We start from the raw sequence: 16,841 nt of genomic DNA on the forward strand, positions 1-16,841 counted from the left end.
TTTTGAAATAATTATTGTAACTGCAGAACTTATGGTATTCTCACTATCAAGAACATACTGTTAACGTAATTTAAATTGCCTGCAAATACAAACTGTACCAAGATTAGTAGTCAGTAGCAACTACTATAATAGTATTAAAATAACAGGGATATATGAATATATGCAAAAAGTTTTTGGCAGCACATTGTCTTTCAATATTTCTTTTGGAAATATTAATACCATTTACAGCACCTCTTAGATGACTTTTTTTTTCTATAGAAGCACTATGATATGGGGAAAAAAAGCAAAACATAAAACAACTGTACAAAGTAAATAAATTAAAATGCATCATCTCTCAGTATGCTCTGTGCATTTAACAGACCACAAGAATACTACACAGAACACTGCAGCAGTTTTTAGCACATACACCCTCTGGAGTATGGCCGTAAGTATAGCTTGTATAAAAATACTTGATTTGTCTATAGACTCAGTAACTTGGCTATCACCAGTGGTGAAACTACAAAGGCCCACCAATGACATCCACAGAAAAAGTCAACTGGTACTGCAGCAGAATTCTTACTACAATTACACTGATTCTAAAAGAGGCATTGGCGCTTTCAAAGAGCTCTCAAGTGTGTATTTCCAAACTGTAGTCAGTGCTGTACAGAGCAGTCTGTGTCATCAATTACAAAATAACTTTTTTTTTTTCGCCAAAGAAAAATTATGGAAGAACTCAATAATCTGCTGAACGGTTATTCAGATATGTCCATCTAATTACATGAAGAAACCACCAGGGCTCAATGACAGGAAAAGCTGTCCATTCTGGGGTACAGTCAGGACAGAAAAAAATCTGTATTTTTGAGTGAGCTGTGGGACACAGCAAATGGCAACAGTTGACCAAGACCACAATCAGGTGGCAGTCAATATTTCTAGAAATACAGTGTATAGTCACTGAACCCATGTACCAGTCATATGGGAGGATGGGCATCTCCTGCTGCATCAGTTTCTTCTACACTTCCTGAAAGGACTCATATAGTAATCTGAACTGCTCCGTGACCGACTGCTACAGCTCCATCAATAGCATAACAATGCCACAGATGAGGCTTAACATGCACAGAATATCTTCTTCAAGGCCTGTAGTGCACCAAAACTGCAGAAGAGGGTCAGGATCAGGTGTTCTGGAGCACAGATCAAAGAGCACACTGGAAGTGGGATGTCACTGCCCAAGTCAGAACCAAATCTGCCACTCATGAAGCTTGAGGCAGTAAGGAGCAGTTTCCATAACCACTTGTGACTTCTGAGTGACCATGCCAGTGTTCCCGTTCTATTTTGGGGCACAGTCTAACAAGTTTAATGTTTTCAGCTAAGCCAATCAGATTGACACTAAATTAAGGCAGAAGCACTCACATAGTTAAGCTCTGTTGTCATCTAGGAGACAGGCAGCTGCTGAAAGGCAGCACAGTGTGGCTTTCCGCTGCAACTAAACTAATTCCACTGTCTGGTAGCACAGGTGTATAATTAAGCATGAAAATTTCACATGGCATGAACAAAGAGAAATTATTTAAAGTTTGGCAGAAACATGAAGCAGCGTGGGCTAGACAACCTTATGCTGCTCTAACACAGATGTGACAATGACTTGTTTGTTGTGCTGGAGTTAGAAGTGCAAGTGGATGTCCACACTGACATAGCACACTATTTACATAAAAATGAGCCTGTGCTTATCAAAGTGGTGTGTTTAACACATCAACTCTGAACAAGCCCCAGGGATCAATGGAAAGCAGATTCCATGGACAAGAGCGTTCAGCATTTGTGCTGCAGAAATGTCAGGAGAGACCTTGCCCATTCAAACTCCAAACTCCAAATGCGAGTGGGGCAGTTCTCAAAGCAGAAATACTTTATTCATGAAGCTGCTGCCAATGAACTCCTTTAATTCTATTTTCCCAAATATTTGCTTAATGTGAAAAATATTTGTGGAAAATTAAAATGAAATCCACCTACTTACACATACACGCGCACGTTCCTAACTCCTTAAAAGACTAAATCCTACCTCCTTTTCAGAGGATTCCTGTGAATCCTTTCTCCCTGGAGAATATTTCTTGGAAAACACAACTTAATTTGTCTGCATTTTTCAAATTTGTCAAGTTGTTTCTCTTTTTCATTTATACTCATATAAAAACATTTGCACTCACCACGGGGAAACAAAAGATCATCTTCCCTCTCACATTTCATTTCTGCAATATCACACCTCCCTGACATACAGAATATAAAATAACATATTTCTGTATGTATTTGCACATCTATGTAGAAAATAGATCATAAATAACACCATATAATATCAATACAAATTCCATGTTAAAGGGAACTGCAAATTTACAAAAAGATTTTTCCTTTTGAAAGGATCATGACAATTTAGTTCCTTTATCAGTATTATGCAATACTTATGGAGATTGTAAAGAAGGAATAAAGAATTAAACTGAAATTTTGAGAGAGAATGTGGAGGACAGACTACATTTGCCAAAATCAAAGTACGGTCCTCATATCCTGGCCAACTACAGAGAGTTCAGGATAAAGCCCTGCAGGGAACTAGGTTATTTCCATAAGGACTTCCATTAACACTTCTGATTAGACCTAAAAAGCTTTTAGACATAAATCACACCTACCTTTAAAATTAAATATTTGTGTTAACAATTATCAAACCATTATAAACGGAGGAAGCGCAAGGATTTGGAGAGGGTTAAAATAATGACTTAGGAGCTATTACTCTATATCCTCTTCCATAAAAGCACGTGCATGACAGTAACAGAAGGAAGCTGAGTACAAGATATATTTCTTTTGAACTTTTATGGGTCTTGCTGCACTGTTTCGTCATTCAAGTCAACCATCATAAATAAAATAAAAATATTATTTTAAATTAAAGATGTTGTTGGTAGAAATTGTATAAGGTGTCAAACATCAAACGTCAAAATTTTGGACTGACACTGCTGTCCCCTCCCTTATACTCTTCCAGCCCACTTCCCCACTGAGTCTCTTTAGAAATACCGTTTCCTTCAAAGCCAAGTTAATGAGGCCTTAAATGAAATATCTGTGTTCAAAAAAACCAAGCTTGTATCTGAAAAAGGTCCTGCTAAACACTGCAAAAAACCCGAATAAACAGAAATATTTGCAACACCATTTTTCTACTTATACCTGTTTTGGTTTATTTTTCCCAAAATAAGATGACATCCACTGCAAACTCCATTTTGGAAGCATACATTCCAGAGACTGCTGTGCACCTCGAGATCAGCATCTTCTGTTAGCTGGAATTAGCCAGCTTCCCACAAACTCTGAGAGGTTCTGTAGAAGTTGAACTCTTCTCACCAATTGCACAGTGAATCTTAAAAACCTGTTCCTCAATTTTTCTAAGTAAAGATTAAATTAGGGTAAGGATCTAGAAAGGTATAATACCTTCTTAAGTGTTTACGCTTACAGAAAAGCAAGGTATGGTCTTGTAAATGTATTCCTCACGTTTCAGAGGAATTTTAGCAAAATCTCCTCAAAGTTTTTGTACTGTAAATACAAAAAGAATTCTAGCAACTAGTGTCTGTGGACTTGGCTTGGCCCACAAAAGCCCACAGGAGCTTCCACAGTAAGGAACACACCATATAAAACCTAGGAGTTAACTACATACTACATGGCTCCAGAAAATCCAATTGCAACTGTAACTAATAGGTGCTAAAGACTTTAAACATACCAGCTTCTACATGAAACAGATCAATAAGTAACCATATTCACCTATTTTGACAAATTGAACATATTTTTTCTATCATCTATATTTACATATGTTTTGATGAGTTTTAGCTAGCAAACACAAATTTGGGGAATCCACATGTCTATCACATGTCATCTCACACTTGTATTAAATCCCTAAGTCATGTCATACTTGTGTTAGAAGTATATGTAATGGGCCAAAACTGCCTCCAAAATAAAGAAACTGTGCACAGGAGTTTACACAAGAACAGCCTGCTATTTAAGAACCCTACATCATCCTGAGTCTATATCTCCCTGTTTTCTGCTTGGAATATTTTCTCTACATCTTTATCACCAGAAAGAGTACTTTGAACACTAATAATTCATGTAAGCAATAATACTGTTTCCTGCACTTTCAGTTGGTTAAAAGGAGGACTATCTTGAGACAAAATACACCCTTGAATTATATATGGACAGAAACATGAGCATTGCAGCTCAGTGCTAATTCTGAATCGCCTGAATGACCTTTTTTTGTTTACAGTGGAAATATTTTAGATAGACAGGCTTTTAAAGGAGATTAAGGATGGAATTTACAGGGAAGTTTAAGGGAAGACAGCATCTATATCCTGTGAATTTTAATGAAGGAGTCATGCTGCTTAGTTACAGAGCTATTTTAAAAAAAATCTATTATGTAAGGTAAAACTGACACAGAAGATTCACATAGCTATCTAACCTCAATAAACCACAACTAAAAGGATGATTTTCTGAATATTAACTTTTCACTGACTTTAGACTTAATCTTACTATTTTTTTTATTTTAAAAATTCAGAAGATATTTACATTCCAGACATCCTGCCAGCAACAAGTGGAATACATCCTGTTATGCATGTTTTCTATCAACATAGCAACAGATCAGGGCAATCACTTGAAATCCTTTGATTTCACTGCCAGACTAAATACTATGAAGATTAAGTATCACTACAAGCAAACAGAGGATGTCAATAGAGAGTTTAAAAGTGTTTGACAATCACTATCGGGACACGTATAACAAAAATCAATAAGTCACTTAACTATTATCCTACTTTGTCATGCTGCTTATTTGAAAGCCAGTGGGTCTTCTGAAAGAACAGCATTTTCATAATTATTAAAATGTGATTCTTATAAAACATGTTAGCTAACAAGTTGGATTTTTAAAATAATTGCATGGAATTTCTCTTCCTCATATTTATATTCATTCTTTAAAATATAGTGTTCTGAAAGCCAGGTATTAACTTCACTTTGATAAACAGAATACACTGAAATAACTGAAGAAAATACAGAAAAAAAAAATTACAACTATCATATAAATTTAGATTTTTATTTTTTTTTTTACATTTTGATTCTCCAATCACAAGACAGCACCTAAACAACAGTTACGTGTCAACAATACTTCCCTACAGTTTTAGAGTTAGATCTTTAAAAAATTTAGTCATAGTTATCTCTATAGTCAAAATGAATGATAATGTATGACAAGTTACAAGGAGCATGTTCAAAAAAGATCCCGTGCTTTCAACCGCTGAGCAGTATATGAAGTGTGAAAAAATTCAATAAAGAGAAAAGACAAAACATAGTATCTTCAGAATGCTTTATCTCCTAAGTAAGAATCAGTGTAGGTAAGAATACCTTTTCTCTCCAGAAAAACAGATGCCTATAATTTTTTTTTTTAAATTTCAAGTTGACAAGGTAACTTTGATATATAGTACCATCAGAATTTGTCAGAAAAACTAGCTAGCATAAGGACTGAATGCTTGTTGATGCGCTTCTTCAGATGTGTATACAATTTCATAGCCAAAACAATAATGTTCTAAAATGTTTTTCATATTAAGTTGATGTCATAAGGTTTCTTAGTGCAGAAAAATAAATAAATTAGTCACCAATTGTACATGTAAGTAACCATGGGATACAATACTTACGAAGAATCTATACGGCCAAAAAAGTATTAAAATTCACCCTGATCTGCTTAGATTTATCAAATTACATTGCACAGCTCAAAAGATAGATTCTGATCAGTTAAGTTCCACATTTGTACAGCATATTTGATACCAAACTTAGCCAGAGGATATACTGAAATATTACACTAATTTGTGCAGAGGAGCTGACATGATGTACATTGGCCTAAAGCGAGAGTGGAGCCCCATAGGGAATGTCAAAACACACTTTTAACAAATAACTGCTGTATTAATAATGGCGATCTAGGATATTTTTTTTGTCAGTTAAATTGCTTGCAAGGACACATGTAATTCATACCATATATTGACTTTCACTGCTCTTAAGAAACATTATAATTTGGAAAAAGAATAGTTGCTTTCTATACTGTCTGCTACAGTCTGCTCTTTTCTGTTACTGAGCCATACCTTAGAAAAGGTAATTTTACTTTAACAGTTCACCAATCCTAAATAAAATCACCGTGAACTAACATGCATCTCTCCACACAAAATACATTTTGCATGGTACTAGTTTTCTTGCCTATTGTATCTGAAAGATTTGTTTCATCTTAACTTTACAAGTTTAAAAATCTGTATTTAAATTAAGACAAACACTCTAGCACACTATGGGAATTTTACATGCTTTTGTTCTCCAAAACATGTTCTACACATTCCAGTAGCTTTGGGAAAAGTAGTAAGTTTTCCAGCTTGAAGAAAGTAGTCTTGATCTTTAACCCATAAGGGCACAACAGTTACAACTCCCTGCACACCTTTGACTCAAATCTTCTATAACACTAAAACTACCTGTATATTAATGGAGCATGGGTAAGCAGAAAACACCCTAACGTATCTTCCAAGCCACAGCTATTTAGCCTAACTTGATACCTCCAGTAATATGCAGAGGATTGGGGCTTAGCTTGAGAACTATGTGGTTTCAGAAGAGAAAAGGAAAATTTAGATGTTAGAATAAATAATTATTTATAAAAACACATTTTTCTACACATTTCTTTTCTATACATGCTGATGTGCCATGACACCTCTATCTGCAACTGACACAGAACATAGTTATACATACCACAGTTTGGTGGTTAACTTGAATCACTTCATCCCCAGCATGGATTTTCTTGCACCGATCTGCAGGTGACTGAATTTAAAATAAAAGAGATGATAAAGAATACAGTTCTTACTGGTCATCATCTCTCTTTCAGCAGTATGATTGCTAAGCTGTGTAAATCAGGTTAGATCGATAATGACATTTTACTGTGAAATAAAGAATTAAAGAAATATTTAGTAAATCAAGGGTTATTGGAGAAAAATAATCTGTACTATTGTACACAATACAATCAAATGTTAAGCAAGGTATGAATATTTTTTTATTAAAGAGTAACCGAGTCCTAAGGATTCCTTTTTAATTTCATTCTGCCAAAAGACTGCTTTAACCTGCCTGACATCTCTTAAACCTTGAAACCCAATCTTTGGATGAATATTGAACCTATCAAGACTAATTGGCAAATCCTCATTAAAAAATTTCACAATATTGCATTTTTATTCTACAGTGTTTCAATATGTTGCAGAGAACTTCAGTAAATTACTGGTCTTCAAAGAGTACAAAACCAGAGAGGATTCGGTTAGGTACTAGCTAGGAAGCTCATAAAAGTTACATGGTAACTTAGTTTCTGGGTCATCATAGGGTGGAAGAAATGCAACCAGCTACAAAGATCACACTTTCAAAAAGCAAAGTAGCTTTCTTCCTTGCTTTTGCCTCAAAAACACACCCCAACAGCAACAACAAAAGAATCCAAACTAAAAACCCCACAACAAAAATCCACAACCCTCCCTCGTAAAGCAATATCCCCCCAAAAAACTTTCCCTTCTTCTGCATTCTCTATTTACAGCAGACCAACTCTTTTCTGAGGGAAATACATCTATATTTAGATAAAAATAAGTTCATTCAGCTTTTCACAGAGTGACAATGCTTTGATTTTTCTCTCAATACTGTGGCTGCCAGCCTACGAAGGCACTTAATCTACTTAAAGGTAGAAGGTGCGACTGGCAATTAAAAAAACAAAAAAAACAAAAAACAAACCACCAGTTGCTCAGGAACAGGTTTCCAAAAAGCTACTATGAATTTTAAAGAAAGAAATGAAATTAAATTCATTTTCAGGTGAGATAACAGGTCATCTAGAGAAGATGCTCCAGGCCTGAAATGTAGACTGTTTGTAATAACCTATGTACCACATCCCCATTCAAAATATACCTCCCACACCTATGCCATGACTTTATAGTACAATTCCATGTAATTCATGGCCTAAGTAAAGGACAGTTTTTAAATGGAAGATACCCAAGAGAAACAAGACTGAAAGAAGGGTCGCTCATGACTCAGTTCTAGGAGACATTGCTCAGAACATCCTAAATCAAGCTGGGCTGGTAAAAGTGTAATTTTACTTACATAAAGAACAGCAGCCTTGACTTTTTGGCACTATTTCAGCATTGAAAGTGTTGGCTGAGTGACTTGGGGAAAAATTTTAACATTGGTGATTATGTTCTAATGATCTATCTTCTGCCTGACATTTCACTACTCACACTTATTCATACCTCTAACAATCTTTATAATCCTACGTAATAGTGCTATTTAAGCTCACAGGTAGTTACACCTAGGACTTTCAAAATGTCAATGGAAGTGAATCTTGTGTCACTACCCTTGAACTCTACAGGATCGTTTTACAAGACAAACTTTCTCCTGTATTGACTTCAGTACTTGCAGCTTAAATCTTGACAAAACAGGCATTTTGTGCAGCACTTTGCCAAGCCAGTAAATATGAAAATCTTCAAATTGGAAAAGTGTATTTTTAAAAAAACTCATTACAATTAGGCCTCAAACACACTGCAAGGTGAGGCAGAAATCATTTACACAGAAGTCTCAAGGCTGTGGTCTTATGAAGGGGCTGCAACTCGTTCCTTACTGCTTTTTCCTCCCAAGTAAACAATACAGACCTTGTTGTAAAGAAACAGTATCTTTTATCATCACTATTCAAGGAAAACAGAGGAGAATTTATAAGCTTTTTCATTTTTTAGATGTATATGCTGATCATTAAGCAAAGCATCCATTCAAGAAGTCCTACTAGGAGGAATGAAGTGTATCACATCACAGCTATATCTTCATTAGCTGGTAATTCAGTTCAACAGAAAGTTGAACAACAGATGGAAACACCTGTGGCTGAGGCTCACACATTAATACCATACAAGGTATTCAGAATCTACTTAGGATCCACTCTTCAGAATAGATTTAGTTTTGTCCTTTAGGCTAAATGTTGTCTTTGTCCCATTCCTGCAGCATACTCATACTGTCTGAAAGACCAGTTTAGACCCCCTGGAGCATATTTGTTGCATGCTCAGAGCAGAGATTTTAATGTTATTTCTTCTGAAATGTTATTTCTTCTTTAATGTTATTTCTTCTGTTATTTCTTCTCTTCCTTGAGACCTAACAGCAACCCGAAAATTCAACCAGTGCACAGTAAGTGGGGACACTGGGAGCACCGTCTTCAAAGTTACACTCTTGCTGGAGATGCACTGCATGCTATTACTTTAGAAAATACTCTTTTCTAGTGAAAAACTAAATTACAGAATAGCCTTAGTTGAAAAATACATTTGTTTTGTGAATTAGAAGAATCTCTTCAACACAGTCTAAAAGGGCTACTCATCAAGAAGGCTGTAACCTCTTGCTGGACCAATACACCCTTTAGATTTGTTACTTCCAAACAAAAGAGAGAAGACATGAACCAGACAGCTGAGCTTGCTCTAATGCTACAGGACCACCAGAAAGAAGCTCTTACGGGGAAGTGACCTATGAGGAATCCTGCTCTCTCACAGTTCAAGTTTCAGAGCTCAGATGCTTTGAAATGCAGGGCTGATGTGTTGGGACAGATGACTCCTAATGCTGAACATTAATGGGCTTTGTAGCTGGACATGAAACATCTCCAATAGCAAACACAAAAAGCAAAACTGTTGTTACAAAAACTACTATGGCACATTAATGTGGCTAGCACTGCTGTGCTAGTGTGTTTAGTAAAAAGACAAGTGCTTCTCTGTGATCTTTCAAGAAAGTCTCAGACAAAAAGTTGTGCCAATGTCTCACTTGGAGGAGTAGAATTGGAAAGGTGTCCACAAAATTTTATTCAAAGGGAACAGAATTTGGCTTCTTACTGTTTCCTAGAAGTTAAATTTTATTACAAATAGTAAACATGCCAATATCAACAGGTCAGATCACATCTGCACCATCATGACCTTGCTCTGGCCACGCTGCTTAGAAGTTTCTCCTCCCATCTATCAGAATCATACTTTTTTTTTTTTTTTTTTTTTTTAAAAAAAAAGAAGTAGCTAGCAACTGTGTGTTTAAAAGCAGGAGACACCTTACTTTCTCTAAGGTGTTACTCATTTTCACAAATACTTTAAACACACAACAGGTTTTTCCGTAGACAGCAGACTGCAGTTTCTCAGTCTGCTGTGAGCACCTCCAGGGTTACAGTGAGTGAAAGAGCCAGTAATGAAAGCAGAAAAGTCATCATGACTGAAGCTTCCTGACGTGACTTTAAATTATATTCATGAATCACAAAAGATAAGAGTTTTGAGGGAATGCATTAAGATTTTATTTTTATCTTTGCCCCTGGGAAATTAAATCCAATATTAGTAATTCATGGAGGGAAATGGTTCCTTTTTTAATCTGAGAGAAATTCAATGGTAAAAACCATCCTCTTTCTTTCATATGTTTTCTAGATTAAGCTGTTTTTCTTTAGTTTTGCTAATTTCACTGATGATATCTGTAGCTGTAGGTCTGGCTCCCTAGATTTTTTTATTTCAAGATTTAAATTCCTTATATTTTCCTTATTCTGAGACAGATGGCATTCACAGAAGTTCTACAATAGATATTATCGATTGGGTATAACACATGGATATCCTGCCTGCAGTAGAAGAAAAAAGAAAGAAAAAAGGCTATCAAATTGCAGTTCCTACGAAGGGATGAAAATAATATTTCTATTTTATTGAGATGCTAACAGAACCTTACTGCAGATCAGAGGCAGCAGCTGTAAATACTATGTAGATAGTTTGTACTCTCCACAGCATGACACATTAGCAGGACAAAACAAACATTTCTGACAGTTTAATTTTAAGAAGATGCCTTTGAAAGGAATTGCCTAACCATTATGGAACAGTTCAGTGTTGTTTAGTGGCTTGTTTCAAGTTCATTGACAATTATGGATAGAAGCCTTTCCCCCTAAAATGATCATTTTGCTCACTTTCTAACAGACAGCCAGTTCTCTAAATATGGTGCACAAAGAAAGGAGGTTGTATTTCAAAGGCAGTTGAAAAGTAGTCTATTATGCTCCACTTGCTGTTTAACACCTTGAATGAGAGTTAGTACACCAGTAATAAGTGTTCCTTTCTATAAACATTACTCAGAAGTTCATGCAGATATACATGGTTATTTGTCAATGTGAAGGGATGTCCTCATTTCCATGCATTTATTTATTACAAAATAAAACTTGATGGATGGAAAATATAAAAGCTGTTTGTCTAATACTGCAGCAAACTCCAGCATATCAGCCTATATATAATAAAGACATTTATCTTTTATGCATAGAGCAAGGTAACTCCAAGACACTTCCTATCTTGATCAACTGCAGCATTTTAGGTGTCTTGCAAGAACAAATCAAAACTGATTCCCTTGGTCCTCAACTGGGAACAAATCTTTCAATTCTGAGGTAAACAAGCACAAGCATTTCTGCCGTCCGACATGCTATTGGTCCTCAACAGCCAACTAGCACAATTTTGCAAGCAAAATATAATCTATAGCAAAGGGAAAGCATAAACCACAAGTAAGGTCAAAAAGGCTTCCAGGCCTGAACATACAGTATTAACAATACTTACATTTTCTGTTGTTCCAGTAATTACATGGAGACCATCATATGTTGATTTAATGTACATACCCTAAGAAAAAGACATCATGGGAAAGAAATTTTAAAGTGTTTCACAAACCATCACCATCCAAACATAACTTGCATATCTCTAAAAGAAAAGGTGGGGTTTTTTTCTTTTTCTTTTTTTTTTTAAGATTTGTGGACTTTTATTATATGCCATGAGGAATTTGTCTCTGGATAGGAAAGTGCTTTCTGATACACTTCAGGAACAACACCCCAAATGATTCTGGTCTGAATTAGTAACAGCAAACTAAAACTTTTACCACAGTCATCTTCATAAATACTCCACAGTTTTTTAATACACTCCTTCAACTACAACTATAACAACACCAGATTACAAAAAACCTCAGAATCACAAATTGCCTTAGGATGATCGATACTTCCATTCTGCTTTGGAAGCTACAGAAGACTTTAAAAGATCTGGAGTCACTGGTAGGCAATGCTGCAAACATAACTTTCAAACTGATAACCAGTGCTCTGAAGTGTGCCTGCAAAATGGCTCTAAGACTTTCTAGTTGCCTCATTCATCTCAGTGAACACATCAGCTATAAAACACAATGATGAAAACTTAAGTCAACTTTGTTAGCTATCCATCTTCTTTAAAAAATATATGGAAAATGAGGGATAGCTTACAAACACAGAAGTTTCTGCATGGGTGTTCTAAGACACTGTCTCAGACTTTTCATCAAGTCATAATTCAAACATTTAACAGCATCCGCTAAGACAGTGAAAGGAGGAAAAAAAAGAGAGATAATCGCCATATACTGGGCATTCAACAACTTCTGAGGAAACTCCTTTCCCCCAAAATCGTTCATAGAAAGGAAGTAAATACTGAGCACTTAAGTAAACATTATCTTCATAATCTACTTTTTCTCCTTTTAATCAGAGTGACACAAAAAAGTTCGTTCCTAGCACAGGGACAGGGTGCATTCACTGGTGATGAAGTATGGTAAAGAAGCAAAGAAGATGTAGCAGTCTGGATTAATCTGATTTGTGACCAGGATTCAAAGACATTTCATTTTGGTAGTGGGGACAAGGAAGTACTCTTCACTTAACAAAGTGGATGATATCCCCAGTAAAAAAAAAGGGGACAACTCTACAAGTTTTTCGGGAGAGGGGGTTCAAAACTACTTTGCTCTGCACAGTACATGCCAGTAATGGCATCAAATCCAGCTGTCATGTTGGGTTGTCACAGCTAGAAGCCAACAAAGCAAGAATCTGCTCATTACTGCACAGATAGGAAGCCTCTGGTATCATTCTTCAACTTCCAGGTCCCCTGGGCACCTACAACAATTTTTAATTGATTGTCTCCGTGCACGAGGTTTCCTGTTTAATTCAGTTACCTCAAATACAGAATGGCAATTTCTTATACATTTATCCTCACAACACCCCTGTGAGGTAGGGAAACACTAATATAGATACACTTAACAGACAGGATAACGAGCCACAGAAGAAGCTGAGGTACATTAGTATCTGTTATTTGCCACTCATACTACCCCAAACCAACATAAACCAGAGCCTAAATCCCTCTCAGGATCTGGACCTAAGCAACCTGACCATACACCCTGTAACAGGGCAAGAGCTGAAATCACAGTGACTTCACAGTGACAGGAACTACGAGTCAGGTCCCCACACAGAGCAATTTCTGAAGATAGTCACATCTTTGTTTTTATTGACAGCGAGTTACTGCTTTCAACTTAAAACGTCAGGGTGAGAGCAGAGGATAAATTCACACACTTAATGGTTACACAGTGTCTAGTTTTGTGCAAAGCATTATTCTGAAGGATAGTAAGGTCATCCAAGTATGCTACTGTGGTAGAGTGCAATTCACGTCTAATCTAGTCTTTTCTAGAAATGAAAAAGATTTTGAAGAAGCAAAAAAGGAGAAAGATTTTTTTGCAGAATTTTCTTTAAAAGTTAAGATCAAGATTTTACACACTTTGAGAAAGAGAGGAAAGCTGCAAAAAAAAAAAAAAATCACATGCAAAATTAATAAAAGTCACACTAGTACTATGCCACATTAATTTTGCAAGAGCCAACACAATTCTGTTTACAAAGTAGCTTTTAAACGGGGAGAGGTAACATTTTGCAACAGAAAGATGAGCTACCTTTCCACCCACGTTCCTCCATGCCTTGTTTTAAGTAAACAATATATGGGAAATGGTACAGAGAAAAGGATGTTTCTGGTTTATTGTTTGATCTGGAATGGAAATAGAATACTATAGACATTTACAGGTTTTCCCCTCTCTGGCTGCACAATATCAACAGTACTTTTAGTGACCAAGAATACAGGGGAGATTAGCGTGTGTGTTGTTCATTTGTACTGAAAAAAATTGGCAGATACACATATTAGGTATCCAAAGATAATGTCATAGTCCCTATGAATTTACAAGAATCAGTTAGGTCAAATAAAAGGAAAGATAATTCAATTAATACGATTAAAATAACCATAAGGTAACCACTCTAGGAATTAAGAACAAATGTATACTTCAACTAAAGATTGGGTAACTCATGCTTAATTACATCACAGATTGTCCTTCCTGATCAGTTACAGGTAGAAGTCTGATTTGAAACTATACATTTTATCTTGATGCAAAACATTATTCAGCTAAGGGTTAGAAAAGAGACCTTGCACCTTTTTTTTTTTTTTTCTTTCTTTTCCTTCTATTTTTTTAAAGAATTAAAATAGAATCTGATTTACTTTTAAAATATTTTATACAATACTGGATGGAAAAGAAAAGAAAATACTAGTTCCATTTTATCACACACATAACTGAATTTTTACTCTTTCATTGTGACATCATCTTAATGGAGTCCTCTAAAGTTGCACATGCCTTTTTAACCCCAAAAAGTTCTCAGAACCCTGTTCATAATTTTTTCCGAGCTCCTCCAATATTTCAAGCCAAATAATTCAGAAGAAACATTAGGAACAGTAGCACACTGGATTCCTGTAAAATACTTTCTAGCTAGGCAGCCAGCAGTGCGCCTTTAACCAGCTGCCACACTCTGCTGCATCTACAACTTGTATTTTATGAATGGTTTTTCACATGACAGACTCATTTTTATTTTTTTTTTGCTTCAGGGGGCAAAGAAGAGCCCAGAACAGTCAGTCTCATGTTCTGGTGGAACACAGTCACCCTTGCATTTCTGAATCTAGCAAGCTAGGTGAATAGCTTGAAACCAGTACCTGAACTGACTGGGATTAAAATGATAACATGAACAGGAAAAATTGAAGTTCCGGATTAACCCTTGCCATAGTTATCTGATAGTCTGCTTTATATTAAAAAAATAAAATAGAAAGGGATTGTTGAAGAAAAACTTCTGAAGGAAAAGTGGTAGCTATAACTTGATTACCTGCTTTTTGTCTAAGGAAAGACATACAGTATTGTGCTTCTTTATTAAATACACCCACTGTCTTCAATCAAGCAGTAATATTTTTAAGTCTGTTTCCTGGAAAAAGATACTACCTAAGCTATTCAGTTTTGTCTCTTTCTAGCACATCAATAGTAAAAGCACACAAAATTAAATTCTGCTTAATGATACAGATAAAACAACTTCCAAGTCCCCCTCCCCCCCCAAAAAAAAGGAAAAAAAGTGATTACTCATTGAAGCATGCTGGTGATTGCAAAACTGACATTAACCCATTTCAGAGCTTTTTAGAATAATTTTCTATTCTGACAACTCCCTTCCCACCCTTACTTCACAACCACTGCAGACTGTATCTTCTCCTGCAGCAAAACTCACTAGAGAACACATATATGCAGCCAGTCACTAACCATACCTGGACAACACACCAGGGACAGAGGAAAGGAAAAAAAAAGAAAGAAAGAAAGAAAGAAAGAAAAAAAAAAGGTAATACCACAACCCACCCACCTGTAACATTGCTTTACCCAGTACACAAGAGTTTTCCTCCAATACACTCTAACAACATTTTCTGCTTGCCAGGTTATTTAGTCTGTTTTTCTGATAGGTGTTAACTACGTTTAATATCCATAAGGCATCGTAAACCCTGTAACACAATTACCTTTTCCCTCTGTGTTAAGGTATTAGTCTGACAATTTACATTTACCTCTGACTGATACTTACATTTCCACAACAAAAAGGTCAAACACAGTGAAGAAACTGTTTGTGCCAATTAAAACGTCCTGATAGTGCTCCAATGTGTTTTAAGTTGTAAAAACAACAGTCATTTTCTCAATTTTGTCTTGTATTTACCATATGAGTTTAGGAAAACAGCATTGTTTTCCAAACTTTTTATTTCCTTCTCTTCTCCTTTCCCTTTTCTCTCCCCGATCTACTTTAGTTTCTCAGATATTAAATTTGAGACATTAGATATTCTGTTTATGCTAGGTGACAAAAAAATGTTCCCATTTAGCAGCCATCGTTGTCCTTTTCCTTCTACTTGAAGTCTTTTCATCTTTATAGAAGATTTTTTTTATTGATCTGTAGAGTCAGCACAGAATAATCATGTGGGTGAAAAATCTAGAAGAAAGTTGACAATAATCCATTTTTCCATCTCCACCATTGCACAGATCCTGGGAGAAGGTCCAGAAGTTATCAAGCTTCACATTCATCCAAGTGCTCCTGATGTACAGTGGATATTCACAACTCCAGGCTTCACCATCAGTTCTTAAACTTAGCACTCAACAGGCAGTACTGATATGCATTCACTGTATCTTAATTGAAAGATTTAGTTTAAAAAACAAACAGCCTAACAACCCAAAACCAAAGCTTTCATACAGAGCATCAATAGCAACTTGACAATGATTGTCAGTAAGACTGACACTGTAACAAACTGAAAGGTATATCCTCCAGCATAAATATACCATCCTTAGTTCCTGCTCTGGAGAGCTCACAATCTAGAGGACACAGCACAGTACAGAGGCAACAGAATAGTGGTATACAGGCAAGGATGAAGGGACAAATAAAAGACCATATCAAAATAGCATTGTATGCTTCTAAGGCTTGTACACTGCACAGTTGGTATTTTCCATTTAAAAACAAAATATATATAATAATTTTTATGGCATTGACATAGTAGTCCTCAGTCAGCATGAAGACCCTGTTCAGCTGGTTCACAAAGATATATTAAAAGAAAAAATCCTGCCTTAAGAGCTTCCAGTTTAAGTAGACAAGACAGAGAGTATAAAACAGAGGCACAAAGAGGGAGGAGATACTCTGTCTGATCAGCTGCCCA

The 16,841-nt window shown here is 35.9% G+C and overlaps 1 protein-coding gene across 1 annotated transcript in view; it reads right to left on the reverse strand.

Annotated features, from left to right (window-relative positions):
* The window catches only part of CNKSR2 (connector enhancer of kinase suppressor of Ras 2), a gene marked incomplete at both ends in the record, with an annotated part of 89,288 nt that overhangs the window by 70,918 nt on the left and 1,529 nt on the right, over window positions 1-16,841 (reverse strand). The window contains 2 exons of the mRNA XM_010163976.1: window positions 6,745-6,813; window positions 11,595-11,654. Coding sequence (XP_010162278.1) covers window positions 6,745-6,813; window positions 11,595-11,654 — 129 coding nt within the window. The remainder of the gene's footprint in view (window positions 1-6,744; window positions 6,814-11,594; window positions 11,655-16,841) is intronic.

The sequence above is a fragment of the Antrostomus carolinensis genome, unplaced genomic scaffold (assembly GCF_000700745.2).
Source record: "Antrostomus carolinensis isolate BGI_N321 unplaced genomic scaffold, ASM70074v2 scaffold8303, whole genome shotgun sequence".
NCBI classification, from domain to species: Eukaryota; Metazoa; Chordata; class Aves; order Caprimulgiformes; family Caprimulgidae; genus Antrostomus; species Antrostomus carolinensis.